At 32.5% G+C, this 19660-nt stretch overlaps 6 protein-coding genes across 8 annotated transcripts in view; 1 reads left to right on the forward strand and 5 right to left on the reverse strand.

Moving 5' to 3' along the window:
• Window positions 1-760: 760 nt before the first annotated feature.
• The window catches only part of LOC149907015 (uncharacterized), a 251513-nt gene continuing 232613 nt past the window's right edge, over window positions 761-19660 (reverse strand). Inside the window, exons 1-7 of one of the 2 annotated variants that reach the window (XM_090104082.1) lie at window positions 2356-2492; window positions 2012-2206; window positions 1740-1895; window positions 1496-1598; window positions 1348-1416; window positions 1128-1264; window positions 761-963 (exon numbers count right to left, since the gene is read on the reverse strand). In XM_090104082.1, coding sequence (XP_089960208.1) covers window positions 844-963; window positions 1128-1264; window positions 1348-1416; window positions 1496-1598; window positions 1740-1895; window positions 2012-2206; window positions 2356-2358 — 783 coding nt within the window. In that variant the 5' untranslated portion in view covers window positions 2359-2492 and the 3' untranslated portion in view covers window positions 761-843. Of the gene's footprint in view, window positions 964-1127; window positions 1265-1347; window positions 1417-1495; window positions 1599-1739; window positions 1896-2011; window positions 2207-2355; window positions 2493-19660 lie in introns of those variants that run through there. The other variant, XM_090104081.1, reaches the window with a different exon arrangement.
• Tim9a (translocase of inner membrane 9) lies at window positions 2920-3978 on the forward strand. Its single transcript, XM_090104084.1, has 3 exons — window positions 2920-3130; window positions 3217-3312; window positions 3769-3978. Exons 1-3 carry the CDS (start codon window positions 3086-3088, stop codon window positions 3901-3903), a joined length of 276 nt encoding a protein of 91 aa, XP_089960210.1. The 5' UTR covers window positions 2920-3085; the 3' UTR covers window positions 3904-3978.
• LOC149907017 (uncharacterized) lies at window positions 7379-8955 on the reverse strand. 2 transcript variants are annotated; one of them, XM_090103797.1, is made up of 3 exons: window positions 8666-8955; window positions 8132-8271; window positions 7379-7955 (listed from the first exon to the last, which is right to left on the reverse strand). In XM_090103797.1, exons 1-3 carry the CDS (start codon window positions 8691-8693, stop codon window positions 7479-7481), a joined length of 645 nt encoding a protein of 214 aa, XP_089959923.1. In that variant the 5' UTR covers window positions 8694-8955; the 3' UTR covers window positions 7379-7478. The 2 variants fall into 2 exon arrangements, with proteins under 2 accessions (XP_089959923.1, XP_089959924.1); XM_090103798.1 differs by lacking the exon at window positions 8666-8955 and adding an exon at window positions 8354-8447.
• LOC149907018 (UDP-glucosyltransferase 2-like) lies at window positions 9919-13419 on the reverse strand. The gene is made up of 4 exons (XM_090104069.1): window positions 12540-13419; window positions 12241-12463; window positions 11804-12020; window positions 9919-10252 (listed from the first exon to the last, which is right to left on the reverse strand). Exons 1-4 carry the CDS (start codon window positions 13356-13358, stop codon window positions 9952-9954), a joined length of 1560 nt encoding a protein of 519 aa, XP_089960195.1. The 5' UTR covers window positions 13359-13419; the 3' UTR covers window positions 9919-9951.
• On the reverse strand, window positions 13950-16773 carry LOC149907019 (UDP-glucosyltransferase 2-like). The gene is made up of 4 exons (XM_090103727.1): window positions 15905-16773; window positions 15601-15823; window positions 14922-15138; window positions 13950-14369 (listed from the first exon to the last, which is right to left on the reverse strand). The coding sequence occupies exons 1-4, from the start codon at window positions 16715-16717 to the stop codon at window positions 14066-14068; spliced, it is 1557 nt and encodes a 518-aa protein (XP_089959853.1). The 5' UTR covers window positions 16718-16773; the 3' UTR covers window positions 13950-14065.
• On the reverse strand, window positions 17047-19237 carry LOC149907020 (UDP-glycosyltransferase UGT5-like). The gene is made up of 4 exons (XM_090103821.1): window positions 18410-19237; window positions 18095-18314; window positions 17717-17933; window positions 17047-17320 (listed from the first exon to the last, which is right to left on the reverse strand). Exons 1-4 carry the CDS (start codon window positions 19235-19237, stop codon window positions 17047-17049), a joined length of 1539 nt encoding a protein of 512 aa, XP_089959947.1.

Genomic DNA, 19660 nt, shown 5'->3' on the forward strand with positions numbered 1-19660 from the left:
GACAAATGACATTTCTCACCATAAACAATTAGTTAATTTTATACCTTGCAAAATAATGCCTTTCAATTACTTGGCTTTGTGGTCCAGTCATAGACAACAATTTTTAACAACAAAAACAAATGCAAGAATGCAATGGTCAAAATGTGGTCAAAATGGTGCGAATACACTGGAAAACAATGTTTTCGAATTTTAGATGAAAACGATAATGTGGTTAAAACATATTGTCTCCTAGAAGAGACACAAGCTCAAAAAATCTAGTCGTCTAGTACGTACTTAGAGTACGTAGGTTTTGTCATACATAATGTGAAATTCGTCGTTGGTAAAATTTTACTAAATTTCACAGTATTCTCTAGCTTTGAATTTCATTGTTAAAATTTACAATAATTTACAAAAATTTACCTACTTGGTCTAACTTTTTTTACGCAGCACGGGCAACAGGCAAATTTTCTTCCGTTTTAATTAGCAACTTAATATAAATATGTCTTCTTCACTCCGATTGATCGTAGCATGTCCAAATTACTTTCTATGGCTTTCGTAAATTCGTAAATAATAAGCACTACTTTTCCGCCCACGTTATACGTATACGCTAACAGATTTCTCCAGAACCAAGCTACGATATGAAAATTATTTTTGAATCAAACCTGTAGTTCCTGATAATTCGTAATGCGTTCAACCAAACAAACAACTCTTCAGCTTTATTGTACTAGGTACTGCTTTTTTTGTTGGTGGTGCGGTTATTAAATAAAAAAGACATTAACATTTAAAGTATGTGTGTATTTCTTTAAAGTAAAACAAACCATAGTGGATAGACTACAATATTCCACTGAATACTATTCTTAAAAACTATTTGTCCTTAAAACTATTCCGTATGGCTTCCAGTTCCAATTTTGCTTTTTCTAGAAGAATTTTGGATTTCTCCTCTTCTAATAATGCGGTCCGCTTCTTTACTTTTTCTGTCTCCAACTGAAAAATGGTAAAATAAATTTGTTCAAGTATAGTGTTTACATTTAACCCATTGAGCCCCGAACGGCCCGATCAGTCCACGACACAATAGATTTTCTATTGTGTCTGTGGTTCCGGGGCCTGAGTTATTAAAAAAAAAAAATTTTTTTAGAATAAAATCAAACCTTGATTCTTAATATCTGCATTTCTATTTCCTTCTTTGTTGCAGAGTGTCTGAATCTCATGACATTGTCTTCATTTAAATTCTTAATATCATTGTCACTTAGATTCTGCGATGAATGTTGATGGAGATCTTGATATGCTATATTGAAAATTATTTCTTTTTAATATAATATTAATACCTTTGCATTGCCCTCCATTCTTAATAATAATTAAGTATATTACCTGTATCAGATGAAATATCATTGTTCCCATTAGTATGATTTCCATCTGTGTTATTAAAACTGAGATTCTCTGTAACAAATATTTCTTTGATATAAATCATTTTAAAAGTAGTATTTCATGTGTTCAAGGTGAAACAAGAAATACCCACCATTTGAACCACTCGTTTGTGAGATTTTACACTCTATTTCTAGAAAATTAGGCCCATCACTATCGTAATAATTTTCAAATTCAGGTACTGTGTCAGCAGCTGCCTATTAACAAGACTTATGTTTCTATTTTTATACTAAATTTTAGTAATAATTTAGGTAAATCAAACATTATTTTCATAAACAAGTTGTTAACATCATTAAGTAATATAAGTATGTAGTTACAAAGAACATTAAATTCCAAACCTCTTTCAATTTTTGTAAAATAGGTAATGGTTGATTAGGAATGGATTCAGTATTAGGCTTCATACTCTCATTTTTTACATGTTTTGCACTTGGAGATCTAAAAGATTTGCGGAATTTCATATTTTCCCAAGCACGTTTTAATGTTGTGACATGACGCTGAAAAAATAATGTATCATGTATGTAATAAGTATATCAGAAATCATATTAAGTACTTACCTGTTTGTAACTGAAATATAATATCATTAAAATTATAATTTCATTTCATTATAAACCTTATGAACATGAGAATTATAATTAAACTCATCAGCTACACATTTCCAGGCTGTTTTTTTCTTTGCAATTGTTTCTCCATCTGTTGATTTTGATTCCACAATCGGGCTTCTCGAAACCAGATAGCACAGTAAATCTTTTTCCTCTTGAGTAAAATTAGCGTCCCTTTTTCGTGGTTTTGGTATCGTAATCGTATTCTGAAATGTTTACAAGTTGTAAAAAAAATAACTATAATAATTTTGAGTTTTAGCTGCTTTATTATATTTAAGTATGAACATATTACTTATTAACCTATTCTGTTTATGTCTGTTATATGTATTGTATTTAACATAAAAATTCAACTAACCATTACTAAAGCACTTATATTAATAGTTTTTTTATAGTTATCACTTTATAGGTTCCAAGAGCATTGTAAATAATAGATTATAATAATTTATTTCGTGATTAAATTTAAAATTTTATTTAGGCGCGCGAAGTACCTTCTCGCCTTCTCGCCCTGCCCCACAAACAAAACCACAGATGATAAAAATATTGTATACTTACAGATTATATAAAATCACATTAAAATATAAATAGAGAAAAGGAGTATACACACTGGTATAGAGTACCTACATAATACATAACAATACATTTTAAGTATTTTAATCTACGACTACGATTTTAACGAAAATATTATGCTATGAGAAGTTATAAAAATATTATATAATATATTATATCAAATATTTTATTTTGTAATATAAGTCAAATGTATTCAGACTTGTCATGGAATGTTTTTTATTGTAGTCAAAGTTGGAACATTCAACGTTAAGCATTATGCCGCATAATGCGCTCTAGTGCTCGAAAACGGGGTGTTCACTGTTCGACCCACAGATCTAGTACCACAGAGCAAGTAATGATCTAGTACATCTAGTACACGTCTAGTACATTAGTAGATCTGTGGTTCGACCAAATAACCTCAAATTCTATATTATTTAAAATAAATGAGAGAAATATTATTAAAACAATAACATACATTCCATACACATAAAATACATTGTATTATTGTTAACTTCTATTTTTAAACAGAAAATAATAAAATGGCCGCTGTTCCTGAAATGAGTGAAGCTGATCAGATTAAAACGGTATTTTAAAACGAATAAATGTGTATTTTGGGTACAGGTATAGATATATTTTTGCATTTAATTTCAACCCTTACCGTTTTTTGCAGTTCAAGGATTTTTTGGTGCAGTATAATAAGTTATCTGAGCTTTGTTTCAATGACTGTGTTCATGATTTTACATCTCGAACTTTAAGATCTGCGGAGGTAATTTTTTTGATTATTATGCAATAAGTTTATTATTTAGGTCGAGAGCAATAGTTAAACTTATCCGCTTTATACTATTTTTATCGCAAATCATAATATTTACTGATATATTACTTTTGGCTACCCAATGTTTCATGTCTAAAAAAACCTATCTAATCTGGTAAATATTTTTAAATTTGTGACTGAACATCGAGGTATTATGAATAGGAATATGAATAATATTGCAGATAGTTATTTTTACATGTTGAAAGTTATTTTTACATTGCTTCCAATTTTTACAAAATTATAGATTTTGTATTTTGCATTTACTATGCATTCTATTATGTCTTTCTTAATTTTATTAACCTATTGTTACAGTTTTAAAATATTCTTAACTGATAATTCATTACATTTATAGCAAAAAAGTAAATAGGTATAAATTGATTAAAACAACTTATTTATAATAATCAATTTCAGGAAAAATGTACAATAAACTGTATGGAGAAATATTTGCGGACAAATCAAAGAGTCTCACAAAGGTTCCATGAATTCCAAATGATCGCCAATGAGAATATGCTAGCGCTAGCTCAAAAGTCCGGAAATCCTAGCTAAGTTCCTGTGTGTTATGTATTTATTGGTAGATTATTTTGTTTTCACTATTGATGATTAAAGTATTGTTGAATGTAATTCTTTCCAAAATGACTTTTATTGAGTAAGTATGTACTTTTATGCAGTTGAATGAATCTAGATAAAAAAACATGATAACTAACTAGCTCTTTATTGGCAGTTATAATTTTACCCTCAAGAAGACATCTTTAGTATTGTATGCATGCATTAAAACAAACTATAAAAATTTTTCTGGCTCTCTCGGACTGACCCAGGATAAAAACAATATAATTTTTTTTAATTGATAATTTAATATGGGCCCATTTGAAAATTATATTTCTTTTAATATTTTTATACAAGGTTTATACATTTAGAGCAGGCTCCAAGGAGATGTTCATTTACAAAAATAGCGGACCTAAATCTGACTTCTGATATATATTGTATAGATCCCAGACATCCTATAGACAGATGTTGCCAACCAGTTTTGTGGTCCTCCTCCCCGCACCTAGGTAATTAAATATGGCGTATAAAGAAAAAAATAAAAATTTCCAAAACATGCCGTGTGGGGTATCAAATGAAAGAGCTTATTGAGTAGATCACGAATATATACACTTTCTCTAAGATTTTTTAGAAAATTTACGAAAATGCTCCATTTTTGAGTTAACTTTAAACCACTATAGATTGAAAACTCATGAATATATTTTTTAAATAATTAACAATAGTCCATTGTTTACGATTCAATAGTTCGTAATATAATATAAGTGAGCTATGTGGTGGATTTGATGACCCCTGATGTTTTAAATTGCATGGCGCAACTTTCACTGAAGTTACCGATTTGAAATCTAATCACACAGAGGCTGATTCAAGAATGATCTGCCATATTTTTCATTCTGTCCAACACAACGACAGTGACACCGATATTTTTGTATTAGGCCTTTATTTCTGGCATAAACTTGAAAATATACTCGCCATCTTTGAATGCTTCCCCCACTCTATATGCAACTATTTCACTGTACGAACTATTGAATCGTAAACAATGGACTATTGTTAATTATTTAAAAAAATAATTAAAAAAATAGATTCATGAGTTTTCAATCTATAATGGTTTAAAGTTAACTCAAAAATGGAGCATTTTCGTAAATTTTCTAAAAAATCTTAGAGAAAGTGTAAGAAATGTTATAGTATGCTATATATTCGTGATCTACTCAATAAGCTCTTTCATTTGATACCCCGCACGGCATGTTTTGGAAATTTTTATTTTTTTCTTTGTATGCCAAATTTAATTACCGGGGTGCTGGCAGGGGGACCACAAAACTGGTTGGCAACATCTGTCTATAGGATGTCTGGGATCTATACAATATATATCAGAAGTCAGATTTAGGTCCGCTATTTTTGCAAACGAACATCTCCTTGGAGTCTGCTCTAATTATCAGTTAACTCAATTTTCAATAATGTTTGTTGTCAATCATAGAAATCTAAATAACAAGACACTAGAAGTCGTAAGCGTGCGTGACCTTGTCGCCACTCAGGTGATTTTCACATCACCAGTGCATTCGTCACTGTTCAGTTGCTCTGGAGTCTGGAGACGTATGAGTGTATACACAGACATAGATAGACTACGCAAGTACCGCGATCTGTATGAAAACCAAGCGTGTCATATTTTTTGTACTGACCTTGACGCGTTATGACGTCACGAGCGCTTTTTAGTGATGGTAATTTCATTTTACGCTTAATCGATTAGGACGCCACTCGCGCGGCGATTCTAGTATCGTCCTATCCCATCGAAGTAAATCGAAAGAAATCAGATCAAACTAGATCTATGTCTAGGTAGTCAAATAAATGAATCGTAATCGATTACTAAATCGATTCAAGACTGGACTGACTGGAGGAATGATAAAATAAAGTTATAAACCTTTTAATATTCTAACAAGTAAACTAATGTGTTTTAGCTTTTTCTTACATATGCCCATTGTGTTACCATGTACTACGTACTAGAGAAGCCATCGAAAGAAAGTAATGAAACTGTCAATCAATCAATCTTTAGTCCCGTTGCATCGATCCATTTTTCTTTTATGTTCGGGTTACTTGGAAAACTGAAAAAACAGACATAGTCTAAGCAATAAGCAATAAGATGACACTTTAACTAATGGCGTCCATGTCATAATATTTATTTTTAGTACCTTTGTATTAAAATACTTAAAACTTCTAGGTCAAGTCGTATTAAATGACAAAAAATCTATGCCTTTTTTTCTGAAAAATTGCTCCTTCAAATTATCATTTTTCTGTTCGATTATAAAATCGATTAGAATCGAGAACTGTTGCATCAAATGAACATCACTAACCACAAAATTGGACAGAAAAATGAGAACAGAAAAATGAGAAGACGCTATTCATTGCTTGTTATCATACGACGCGATCTTTACCGTGCCAAGTAAAAGCCGCAATGTATTCCGAATCATTCCGTATGGTTTGGTATCCATGTTTGTCACGATCGTTTTCCACAGATATTCTTTATTTGATTTTAAAATAAATAGTGCATATTCTGATTAGAAAATTACTTACCGGTGGAAGGAAACATCTCTGCTAACTCGGCCACTCACAGCTGTGGAGTTTCTACAGTTTATAACGGCGCAATTCGGCATTTTACTTTATTCAGCTTCACGTCTTTCCTTGGCGAACTGCAAGCGCGGACTGAGTGTAGGTCAGCGTCAAGTAAGGTTCATAAACTTAGTTTGGACACGGGAAGTACATACACTCGCTTAGTCTACATGTCTGTGAGTGTATACATGGTGTGTTTCAGCAATTCCCATTGCGGAAATTCTTCCACAAGTTGTAATTATACTTATAAAGGAATAATATTTCATCGGAAAATATTTTTTTTTAGAAATAATGCCGTTTTTCCTTAAAATTATAGAATACTAGCGGTCCGCCCCGGCTTCGCCCGTGGTACATATTTATGTTTTCTCTACATAAGAACCATCCTGGTACTTCAAGGAATATAATAAAAAAAGAATTATCGAAATCGGTCCACCCGTTCTCGAGTTATGCGCTTACCAACACATTTTGCGATTCATTTTTATATTATAGATTTACAAGTATTACGAGTGTCACCATAGTAATCGAAATAACAATGAATGACACAGTCGACCATTCTTATTATCACGTTTGTTCGTATTGGAGCAAAAAGTCTCATATACTTAGGGATGTTATTCTAAAATAAACCGTAAATTCGTGCGAGGATACATATTCAAAAGCTTAATTTAATAGTTAAGTTAGTTTTCACTAAAATCAAGCTGTCCAATAAAAGGCATAGTTTACTTGTGTGTACTGTTTAGCTTTCGGTTTGAATGTGTTGATTTTGGCGACAGCGGTTTTCATACGAATTATGACATTATAGCACTTCTATGTGTCTTGTTATTTAGATTTCTATGTTGTCAATGGTTCGCAATTAATGAAACACACCAGTATAATTTCATTTTATTTAGCTTATTGAAAATTTACAGGGTGTTGCATTAGTTTCTATTTACTATAACATTATTTAAATTAAAATTCAACTCTCCCAGTTAATGTAGATTTTCTCCTTAGTTTGCCATACATATCAAACTCTTCTTTGGGCATGGTTTGTAGCACTTTTGTTCTGGAGGTGAGAAGTCCAAAACAAATGAAGTCTGAGAGCTTGTATAGTCAAAATGGTAGTCATTGAACTTCGCTTCTACGCTGTATTTTACGTTAGTTGTGGACACATCATCAGGGTCAGTGTTGAGGACATATTTTAATGGGTATGGTCCAGATGGTGCATTGCTGATGTTTGAAGGTTTAGTACATATGGTATACTGTCCTCCGTGGCGTATGATTCTAATGAGAGGTTGGGTACACGGCGGCTGTTTACAGCATGAGACTGATGAGGGGCATACTGCTAAACATTTCGGCGGCATACAACATGGCTTACTGCATACAGCTGGACACGCGGAGCAGTCGCTTGCTTTCATACAGTTGTGTTGCTCGATGCGCTTCAGAACGGGGCACGAAATGTGGCCTGGTCGCCAGCCGCAACGTAACTGAGAATATAATCGTTAGTTCATTAATGGTGTTGTATTAAATTCTAAATAATAAAAAAATATTCAGAAATGTTATTCTTTACGAAATAAGAATCTTCAGCTAAAACCTGAGAAACTGTTTTCTATGTTTAATTACTTAAGATTTCATGAAATAATTTTCGTTGTAAAATGATTACCTGATGCTCAGGAGCATCTTTCGCTGTATAGAGCCAACCCATGTGTTTCGGGACGGGGCCGGGTTTGACTTCATCCTTCTCTAGGCAACGGTGTTTGGGCAAATCGCAGCGGCCTAAACAGCTCGCAGACGATTTGTTTGCTGCAAAAATTTAAACGGATACAAAAATACAGCAATTTGAAATCACTATTTTTTTTAATAATCATCAACAAATAATTATTACATTGATGAGTAATTATTGCGACTGTTTAGGGCTAATTAATTCTAGGGCTTATTGAAACTATTTTCAATTTAAAATTTGTTATTGAATCTACGTACTCGATTGCATTTGAACCTTTAATTTATAGACACGATGATTGCAATGCATAGGAGATAAGCTAGGTACTTTATTATATTAAGTACAACCTACTTATCAGAATGGTAATCATAAAACTATGTATTTATATCAGTGCAGTAAGTGTTGTGTTCAGAATTTACAGTTAATTATGACGATATTGGTGCTACTATTCCAGACCTGTATTAAATATATACTTACATCGACCAGGTTTACAACAGCATGCCATTTTTGATATGAAATCTGAAATTTCCAAAGAAATGAGTTAATGTTCAAATTAAAACTATAAATTCCCAACTGAATATTAACTTTCAATAAAACTTACGTTTTGATATTGGAGATTAAGACATTTTCACCCTTGTCATATTTTCCATTAGAGATTTTGTAGATTAGATTTTAAGAAATCCATTATAAATTTATAACTTCTCCATAGATGTTTTGAATAACATGACAAATGTGAAAATGTACAGAGAAGACAATTTTTGCTTCTTACGTGTATTCTTCTTCAGAGATGTCGTTTATTTTCTAGCCAGTATTATTAGATTAGACCTCTGTGAAGGAGAGAACTCTCGATACCTACCTTATTTTTTTAAATTATCCTTGCAATATATCTAAAGCAATATTAATCTATACTAATATTATAAAGCTGAAGAGTTTGTGTTTGTTTGAACGCGCTAATCTCAGGAACTACTGGTCCGATTTGAAAAATTATTTCGGTGTTAGATAGCCCATTTATCGAGGAAGGTTATAGGCTATATATCATTACGCTAAGATTAAAAATAACCGGTGGAGTTAAATCGTAATCCGTATCTTACTAACAAAATAATATTTCCTCTTTAACTTTAAATATGTTAGGTAGGTACATAATAATATTAGTTTCGATGTACTTTGTAACTTGTACCTATGTTTATAAAGCATCTATTGTCCTAATAATGAAATGATAATGAAATAACGTCTCCAGAGTCTCTTTATTAGAATCTCTAATTAACACTTATTGTAACTCTTTTGTTAATTGTTATTGTTAAATCGTGCATGTCATCTGTGACTGTGATAGTAAATGTAACTACACTGTAAAGTATTCGAGAATCGTAGTCGTAATAAATAGGTATCATGAAGAAATTTTATTTTTAAAGTATTTAATAAATGTAACTATAGGTATGACACAATTTTAAAAGTAGAAAAAAAAAATCGATCACGAAGTGGGATTCGAACCCGAGTTTGAACTTTTTGACCAACCGGGGCAACCCGTGACCCCGCCTGAGCGATTGAATTTCTTCTACTATTTCAGACTTACAGTTTATTATTTTTTATTTTTCCGAATATTAATTATTGATTAACTTGTTAAAGTGGGTATCTACATAGTAACTTCTAAGTGGGATTTACCTTCGGTAACTCTACCTGCATGAAATTTTGATTACACTAGTCAAGGAGTTCAAATAAACAACGTCAACAAATTATAACCTATAAGTTTATTTCAAATTCAAAAATTAATCACGTTTTGATCTGTTTTTACTTTCTTTCTTAGTTGTCTGCTTCACTTTTCTACTATTCTTGCACAACAATCTCTTGATAAGACTTATTAGATAATAGATGATTATAAATACTGTAGCAAACGCACTTATAATATCAAGGCACCAATATTGATATAGAGGTACATTAACAGCTGCAGTTTTATACGTAACGTTGGGATTGCGAGCCACAAATTCGGTCCAGTAAACTGCGGTATCCAGAGGGGACAGGGGACGATCGTGCCACGCTTTTGACAAACGCTTTACGTTGTTTTTGAATCTGAAATTTGAAATATTATTGTTAATTAATTAATTTTGATTCAAATCAATTCAGGTTCTTCTAACGGTGCATTTAGAAATTAGATCAAACGAACATAGAGCTAGAGCTAGAGAAAGAGTATTCTTTCGTGATGTTTTAGTGTAAACGAAAACTCGTATTCAGTGTTGTCATAGTAGGTATGTGTTGTTCAGTATTAGGTAGAATATTGCATACTAAAAGAATTGCATATAATCTTTTCGAACGAACAACGAAAGAATTCTCTACGTCTGTTTATTTTCTTTTTCGATTTTGACATAGTGGGGTTAGAATGAGAATTCGCTCGTTTGATCTAAATGCATCGTAACCTTAAACGATCAAAGTAAATAGGAATTTATTTTTAACAAAAAGGATTACATTCTATAAATATTAGTTACGAAGTGTCTAGTCGTCCGCTAAACGGATGAATAAAATAAATTAGTCGTCCGATTACCGGATGAATAAAATAATTTAATCGTCCGATTACCGGATGAATAAAATAATTTAATCGTCCGATTATTCGGATTAATAGATAACCTTTTAACACTAAAGCTAGTTGGGTTGGACTAAAGCAAAGGGGGCGCAGGACTTAGAAAATTTTTGATGGAGTTGGTGTCATTATAACACCTATTTATTATTGTTTTATCGTAAAGATTACGCTAATATAAGCATGTTTTATAGGAACAACTTTTCTCTAAAATCAAAAATGGCCGAGATATTCGCCCTTAATTCGTTAGGTTAGGTTAGGTTAGGTTAGCCGTTAGGTTAGGTTAGGTTAGGTTAGGTTTCTTAAAAAAAAACTACACAGAAATAGGAGCCCCGCGAAGCGGGGCTCCGTCGACGCGCAAAAAAAAATCAAGTTTAGGTTAGGTTAGCCGTTAGGTTAGGTTAGGTTAGGTTTCTTAAAAAAAAACTACACAGAAATAGGAGCCCCGCTAAGCGGGGCTCCGTCGACGCGCAAAAAAAAAATCAAATACCTACGTGTGCCCTTCTCCCCCCTCCTCCCCCCACAAAAAACCTATAATACGTGCGGCAGTTCTCTAAAGAAACCCCGATAACCTAACTATATAGATAAATAGATGTTATCGGACGATTAAATTATTTTATTCATCCGGTAATCGGACGACTAATTTATTTTATTCATCCGTTTAGCGGACGACTAGCTTTGTCCTATTAGTTATGTATTTTCAGAACAAAGTACCTAGTAATTAGGAAATGATTATGCACGTATTCTTTTATGTCTTACACAATGTTAAAAACTCCGAAGTAACTAAACATGACTTCAGTGTAATAATTATTATGATTTAAATAATAATCTGTGTTTACATGAATATGTATCTTTCTGTTTCAGCTTTCAAGGCCTCGTCTAATGTCGTTTGTTCGCTGGCAATATTATATATTAGAGATCTAATGTATGATAAATGTGAGAAAGATAGGTAGAGAAGGTACATATTGTATAATTCAGGCTGTATTAACAATAATTATTGTTTCTATTCGTAAATCTATTTAATTTAAATAATATAAAATTATACTTACTGAGGATCAAGAACTTTTTTAAATGCCGCAACTAAGGTCTCTTTCGTCAAGTCCCTAATTTGCAGTTGCACTCCTAGACCACTTTCTTCGATAGCAGCTGCATTGGAGGGCTGATCTCCAAAAACCGGCACTGCGACCATTGGCACTCCGAAGTGTATTGCTTCTGTTGTTCCTCCCATCCCGCCATGGGATAGAAATGCTAAGGTCTTTGGATGACCTGAATAATTTATTGTGTAAAGTTATATTCTACTCAGAATCAGGATTTAACACTATACCTATTATATTTTATCACTTATCTTGATCTTGGTTTTTATTTGTGTAACGTGATTTGGATTTCTCATTAGATTTAATTATATAAAAATAAATTAGAATAAATATTTTTTTTTATAAGTATGTAACTAACAAACATTTATAAAATAAAAATATACGCAAATTACCTAAAATATCAACCTGGGGTAACCATTCTGCAAGATAGAGCTTATTTTCATCCAGCAATTTTGTTTTGCTCTCCCATTTCCATATAAATCGTTGAGGAAATTCTGACATAGCTCCTAATATAGCTTGAAGTTTGTCATCTGGCATTACAGAACTCTTTATGACCGAGCCGAAGCTTATGTATACAACACCATGCTCAGCCTCATCTATGAATTTCCGTAAGTCCTAAAAATATGAATTAAGTTTTAATTTATTTTATTATATTTCATATAATATTTATTAAAATGTTATACCTACTTACTCCAGTCAATGGTTTTGATTCCGAAACATGATAACCACCAACTTCAATAACGTTTGCTGGGAATAATTTTGAACTAGTGAGAATAAAATTGTGATATATTAGAAGAACTTTGATTTCCCGGGCAAGCTCCTCTAAAGGGGGTATGTTATCAAAGTATTTAGCAAGTTCTTGTTGATTGTTTCGTTGCGACACAAAATAATAGAGCGTTTTGAAATAAAAGTCAAAAATAGTTCTCTCAACACGTTGGTAGAGTGAAGGTTTAGTTCCCCCTTCCAGAAAGTGGAAAGGAACATAAGCAGGGTGGTAAGGTATGCCGAATCTGTTGTAAGTCCATGGCATCAAAATGTGGGATGTTATTCCTACTACGGGAGCACCCAATTTATATGCAATGCCTAATCCACAATCACTATTAAATTGTTCCACGATAGCAATATCAAATTTAGGTTTTTTGTTCAAAAGATTTTGCACATTTTTATTTGCTAGCATTACTTCACAGTTTTCTTTTCCAGTTGTTGTCAGAAACACGCCAGTGCCGAGCACTGTTAGATAAGACTTATGAAAGGGAACATCTTCATTTTCTAGAATTTTGATACTGCCAGCTAAACTTACATCAGTGTAATTATGTGCCGTCACTTTTTCTGGGAAATGGGATATTACAGTAACGTTGTGACCTCTCTTCACAAGTTCTTGTAGAAATATTCGATAAACTAAGAAGTGGCTTTTTCCATGATAGGGAAATATTGCCAGGATATTTATAGAAATAGCATTTTGTGTCAATATAACGATAAGTAACGCAATTATTATTATTGCATGATTCATGGTCACAATACGGAGCGCGCAATGCGTCCAGACGCATTCGAATACTAAATCTTACTACTTGCGAGTAAGGCCCCGGTCAATGTCAGTGGCGTGGTTATATTAGGAGCTATAGGTATATTTTTTGTAACGGTTGTATGCAAAGTACCTACTCTATAATAATATGTAGCTGTTTTATGTTCTTGAATAGGCCAAGTGAGTATATTAATTATATAAAAATTGTATTTAATGTGAGAAATTTATAAATAATAAATATGTATAATATTTTCATTATATTATCTTCGTTTTATCCTGTTATATAAATAAATTACTGTATTAAGAATGGTATTAAGTAGATTTTTGTAAGTAAAAAATATCCGTAATAAATATACATAAACATACCTAAGTAACCGGTTTGAACACGTGTATGTTTATCATTCAATAGACTTCAGAGAGTCATTCAGAGTGTGTAATTGATACATAAAAGTTCTAATAATAAAACACGTGTCCCTATAAAAAGTGTCGCTTATCTTCGAAAGAGTATCAAAGCGCTTTTAAATTTTAATCATTTTCAAGGAAAGTCTGCACTGAGAACTACTTAAACACAGAATTAAAAAAAAAAAATCTGAAATAATTTATTTTTGTTTTAATTTAATTTACGAATAGATTTATCCTTAGGATTAATCACATAAATTACATAACATATAGCTAGCGAACTAATGACTCGAAAATTAATCACGTTTTGATCTCTTTTTATTTTCTTTCTTAGCTGTCGGCTTCAGTTTTTCAATATTCTTCTTGCACACTAATCTCTTGATCAGACTTATACCGTAATATAAACTTATGAGTATCGTAGCATATACACTAATAATATCAAGGCACCAATATTGATATAGAGGTACATTTACAGCAGCGGTTCTATACGTAGCGTTGGGATTGCGAGCCACAAATTCGGTCCAGTAAACTGCGGTGTCCAGAGGGGACAGGGGACGATCGTGCCACGCTTTCGATACATGCTTCACGTTCTCTCTGAATCTATAATAAGAAGAAAATTTTCTTATATGAATCGTAAAGGATAGGAACTTAGCGAAAACTTAATATGAAAGTTCTATTGTGGCAATTGTTGAGTATACATTTATTTGTAGATATGTATAATTAGTCAGTAAATGATACAATCATATTAGGTAGGTAGTTGTTTAATTCCTGTCTAATAATAATTGCATCTACAATATGTAAAGTCATTGCTTAATGATGATTACAATCAAGGTGTTCTCAGTAAGTTGATATCAAATTGATGCAGTGCATAACCTACCTATTATTTTGCGAATTGTATTCAACTTGTGAGTAAAGTATTCTCTTGACTTAAATGGTCTTTTCTTTTAATTTAACTTCCTCTGAATTCTCTACTGCTATTAAGTCTTTATTTTTCAAAATAATGATAAACGCAGGTAGTTTAGTTTAATTTTTCATTGTGTGTTTTATTGCGACTTTGCTCTTTAAAATTCTTCCCGTTGTAAATGACTATCATGCACTATTACGAATCGTGTTATTCCCTTATAAAAACTAAACAATATTAATTAGACTCACTGAGGATCTAGAATTTGTCTAAACGTCTTAACTAAATTGTCTTTGGTCAAGTCATCTATTTGCAGTTGCACTCCTAGACCACTTTCTTCGATGGCAGCAGCATTCGATGGTTGGTCTCCAACAAGTGGCATCGCGATGACTGGTACTCCGAAGTGTATAGCTTCTGTTGTGCCGCCCATACCAGCGTGGGATACGAAACCTAACGTCTTTGGGTGACCTTGAATGGAAACAGTGAGTATTTTACTAATTGGACTTTTTTATGAAGTACCGTCTCACGTCTCAGTCTCCTCTAGAACCTAGACCAGAGACTTTGTTTCTTTTAATAATCATAAATAATACAATTTAAATACAATGACATATGAACATATTTATATATTGTAGAAATTAGTGTTCGGGTGTGATGATCTTATCTTATGAGTTTTTATCTGATTATTTGTCGAATAGCAACACCTAATTAGGTTTCATACGACTGCTATCTTATTTTTTGTCTTATTATTTCCAAGATTCTTCAAAAAAAATTTAGGTGAAATGTTCCTGCTCTAGTTTCTAAAAATAAATTTGTTACAAAATTCTAAATTCTACTGTCCTAACTATGCATGTTATTCTTAGCCATCATTATAAAGTTAATTGTAAAATCAATTTTAATCGCAAAAAGGTGTTTAATATGAATAAATCTTACCTAAAATGTCAACTTGTGGTAGCCATTCAGCGAGGTAGAGTTTATTTTCGTCTAGTAATTTTATTTTGCTCTCCCATTTCCAAATGAATCGTTGAGGCATTTCAGAAATAGCCCCTAAAATAGCTTGGAGTTTATCATCCGGCATTGTAGAGCTTTTTATGACTGACCCGAAGCTTATGTATATAACACCATGCTCAGCTTCCTCTACGAATTTGCGTAATTTCTAGAAATATTTTACGTCTTCTTAATAATTGGTTTTATTATCCTGATATAACAATTAGAATATGTTAGTTTACCTACTTACATCAGCCAAGGGTTTTGATTCAGACACATGATAGCCACCAACTTCAATAACGTTTGCTGGGAATAATCTTGAACCAGTGAGAATAAAATTGTGATATAGTAGGAGAACTTTTATATCTCGGGCCATTTCTTCCAAAGGGGGTATGTCATCGAAGTATTTAGCAAGTTCTTTTTGATTGCTTCGTTGTGACACAAAATAATAGAGCGTTTTGAAATAAAAGTCAAAAATAATTCTTTCAACTCGTTGGTAGAGAGTAGGTTTAGTGCCCCCTTCCAAAAAATGGAAGGGAACATAAGCATGATGGTAAGGTATGCCGAATCTGTTGTAAGTCCATGGCATCAAAATGTGGGATGTTATTCCCACTACGGGAGCACCCAACTTATATGCAATGCCCAATCCACAATCACTATTAAATTGTTCCACAATAACAACATCAAATTTAGGTTTTTGGTTTATAAGATTTTGCACTTCTTTATTTGCTAGCATCACTTCACAGTTTTGTTTACCGGTAAATGTAAGAAATATACCGGCTCCAATCACTGTTAAGTAGGATTTTTGAAAGGGCAAATCATCTTCAAAAATTTTCATACTTCCTGCTAGACTAATGTCGTGATAATTAGGCGGCGGATTTTTTTCTGGGAAGTGGGATATTACAGTTACATTGTGACCCCGATTAACTAATTCTTGTATGTAAACACGATGCACAAAAAAGTGGCTTTTGCCATGGTATGGGAATATTGTTAATATATTAAGTGAAGCACAATTTTGTAATAGTAATATGAAAGACGCGACGACAATTTCAACGTGTTTCATGGTGTTGTATTGATAATGATAATATATTATATTAAACGCGTGCGTCCGATCGCGTACTGATACCACAAACGACTAGTAGAGACACGGGTCAATGTCACGTGGTTAAAGAGATTATATTTTTTGTGACTATCATTAAGAATATTTTCCTCCTGATAGTCACCTACTTAGAGACATATTCAGTTTACTTAATTTTTATGGCAAATCACAAAGATAAAGAACATATAAATTAATAAATAAAGAACACATAAATTGTAAAGCAGCAATACAATCTCAATTATGATTAATTATTTTATATTAAAACATAGAAAATGTAACATTATAAAGAAAATTCAAGCTTTTTTCTGTTTATAAACTTTACGCAATCGCGGTAGTAATTTGAAAATACAATATCTTAAAATAAATGCACTAAATATTGAGAATGCTAATAATACAAATATGACATCGAGACCCAAATACTGGTACAGTGGTACGTCAGCCGCGGCTGGTCTAAATGTAAAGTTATGATAGCGAGCGGCAAATTCAGTCCAATGGACTGCTGTATTGAGCGCTGAAACGGGTCGATCTCGCCACATGGTGGATACTTGTTTGACATTTGCCCTGAATCTGTAAAAATGAAATTCTATGTAATAATTTTAAATTACAAAAAAAAAATATCCAGGTGATGGTTTCAGAAGTGAGGCATACGTAATACAAATTACTATTCAGCAATGTATTAAAATCAAACTCAGATTTCGTTTAGACGCGCTTTTGAATCGTCAAAAAGCATATAAATAATAAATCACCACCGAATCCGAAGGAACTTTTACAGAGAAGTACCGACAAGAAACTGTATAATTTGCTCTTTTAAAATAAAATCAATGTAACATTTTACATCTAAATTGTGACTGTAATAATACAGCAGCTGATGGACAGGCGCTTGTCTTTATAGGATTAGTTTTAAGTCATTATGACGCTCTAGTAGTGCTTGAATCTTGCAGTGACATGATGATTGATACTCACGCAGGATCTAAAATAATTTTGAATTTTTGTAGCAGTAGCTCCGTAGTTAATTCACTAATCTCGATTTGAACTCCCAGACCTTGTTCTTCAATCGCAGCTGCATTAGAAAACTGATCACCTATGATCGGCATGCCAAGAATTGGTACACCGTGATGCACAGCTTCTGTTGTACCCAATAGACCGCAATGTGAGAAAAATGCTATTAAATTTGGGTGAGCTGCAAAATGAAATATTTTTATTTTAATAGTGCGGTTGAGTGTTTTAGAGAGTAAGAAAATTGATCATTCATTTTAGGATTTCTTTTTTTTGTGACTTAATATTTTCCGAATAAATTCTACTGGTATTCTACACTTTTTCCTGATTTCTGAATAAATTTACCTAATATATCATTTTGAGGCAACCATTTTGATACATATAAGTTATCTGGCCTGTTTGGAATCTTCTTATTCCATTTCCATACAATTCTCTGAGGCAATTCTTTTATAGCATTTAATATAGCTTCAAATCTTTCACGATTCAAAGACGATGGGTTTAATAATGACCCGAAACTGATGTATATCACTCCATTTTTGGATTCTTCAATAAACTTCTTAATGTCCTGTATATTCAATAAAAAATATTAGATACTTTTAATACGTATAGAATAATATAAGAAAAAGACGTTAGGTTTACGTTATCCATGAATTTACTTACATCGGGTAGCTGTTTAGGTTTTGCAACATGATATCCTCCAACTTCTATCACATTTGACGGTAAAACTTGTGATCCACTTACAATAAAATTTTGGTAGACTAGTAAAAACTTAATTTGACGGGCTAACTCCGCTACTGGTGGTACATCATCGAAATATTCCGAAATCACTTTATCATCAAGCTTCATGCATAAATATTGAATAAAATTTATATATGGAAAATTAATGGATCTAACAACCCTTTCCAAGAACGTTGGCTTTGTTCCGCCTTTATATATATCGTACAAAACGTAAGAAGGATTGTAGGGAACTCCGTACCTGGTGTAATGCCAGGGTAGCAACATACTTGAGGTGACACCGATTACTGGTGCTCTCAATTTATATGCTATACTCAAAGGACAGTCAGTATTAAATTGCTCTACAATAACGAGATCAAACTTTTGACCAGAGTACACCAAATTTTGTACCTCTTCATCTTCAAGCATTTGTTTACAAGAGTATGGCCCTGCAAACGGTTGCAATACTGTGAATGAAAGGAAAATTAAAAATTTTGATTCAGTTATAGGTAACTTCACTTCGAAGTATTTATTGTCCTTTCCTAGATTAATGTCATGATAATTTTTCAGGGGCTCTTTTTGTGGAAAATATGATATCACTGTCACATTGTGTCCTCTTTTGGCTAATTCTTTTAAATAAACATCAAAAACATAAAAGTGACTTTTTCCTATATGAGGAAACACTCCTAAGATATTATAAGATTTCACTTGATTCAGGAGAATGCAAGTTGTAAGCACTATTGTAAGCAACGCAACAACCGTGTTGATTCGCATTTTGATCTGAGACCATTCATCACCGTATGAGTAGCAGTACTAAAATTGAAACTATCTTATCGGTTTAATTCCATTAAAATTAAATATAAAGATTAAAGTGCGATTAATTACTGACGTAGGTCGTGATTTTTTGTACTCGTTTATTTTTACCTTAGTAGGTTATCTTATGGCTCCCTTAAAGCATACCAAAACAAGTCTTAGGTACTGCCGATTGTTAAAGTATAGTAGTAAACATGGACGTATAAAAAAAGACGGACGGTATATCGCCTAAACATTGAGTGAAGCCTAGTAATGGCGGCGAAACATCCATGTGTGTGTGCCATGTTGCCATGGCAACAGCTGTCCTGTTGACAATGGCGGCTGTATTTTTTTCTATAAATTTTGCCGAAATAATTTTGTCATTAAAACATAAAAGAAATAACT

The sequence above is a fragment of the Colias eurytheme genome, chromosome 7, assembly GCF_061535395.1.
Source record: "Colias eurytheme isolate Ceu_HAF_F1 chromosome 7, ilColEury1 Martin Lab GWU primary, whole genome shotgun sequence".
NCBI classification, from domain to species: Eukaryota; Metazoa; Arthropoda; class Insecta; order Lepidoptera; family Pieridae; genus Colias; species Colias eurytheme.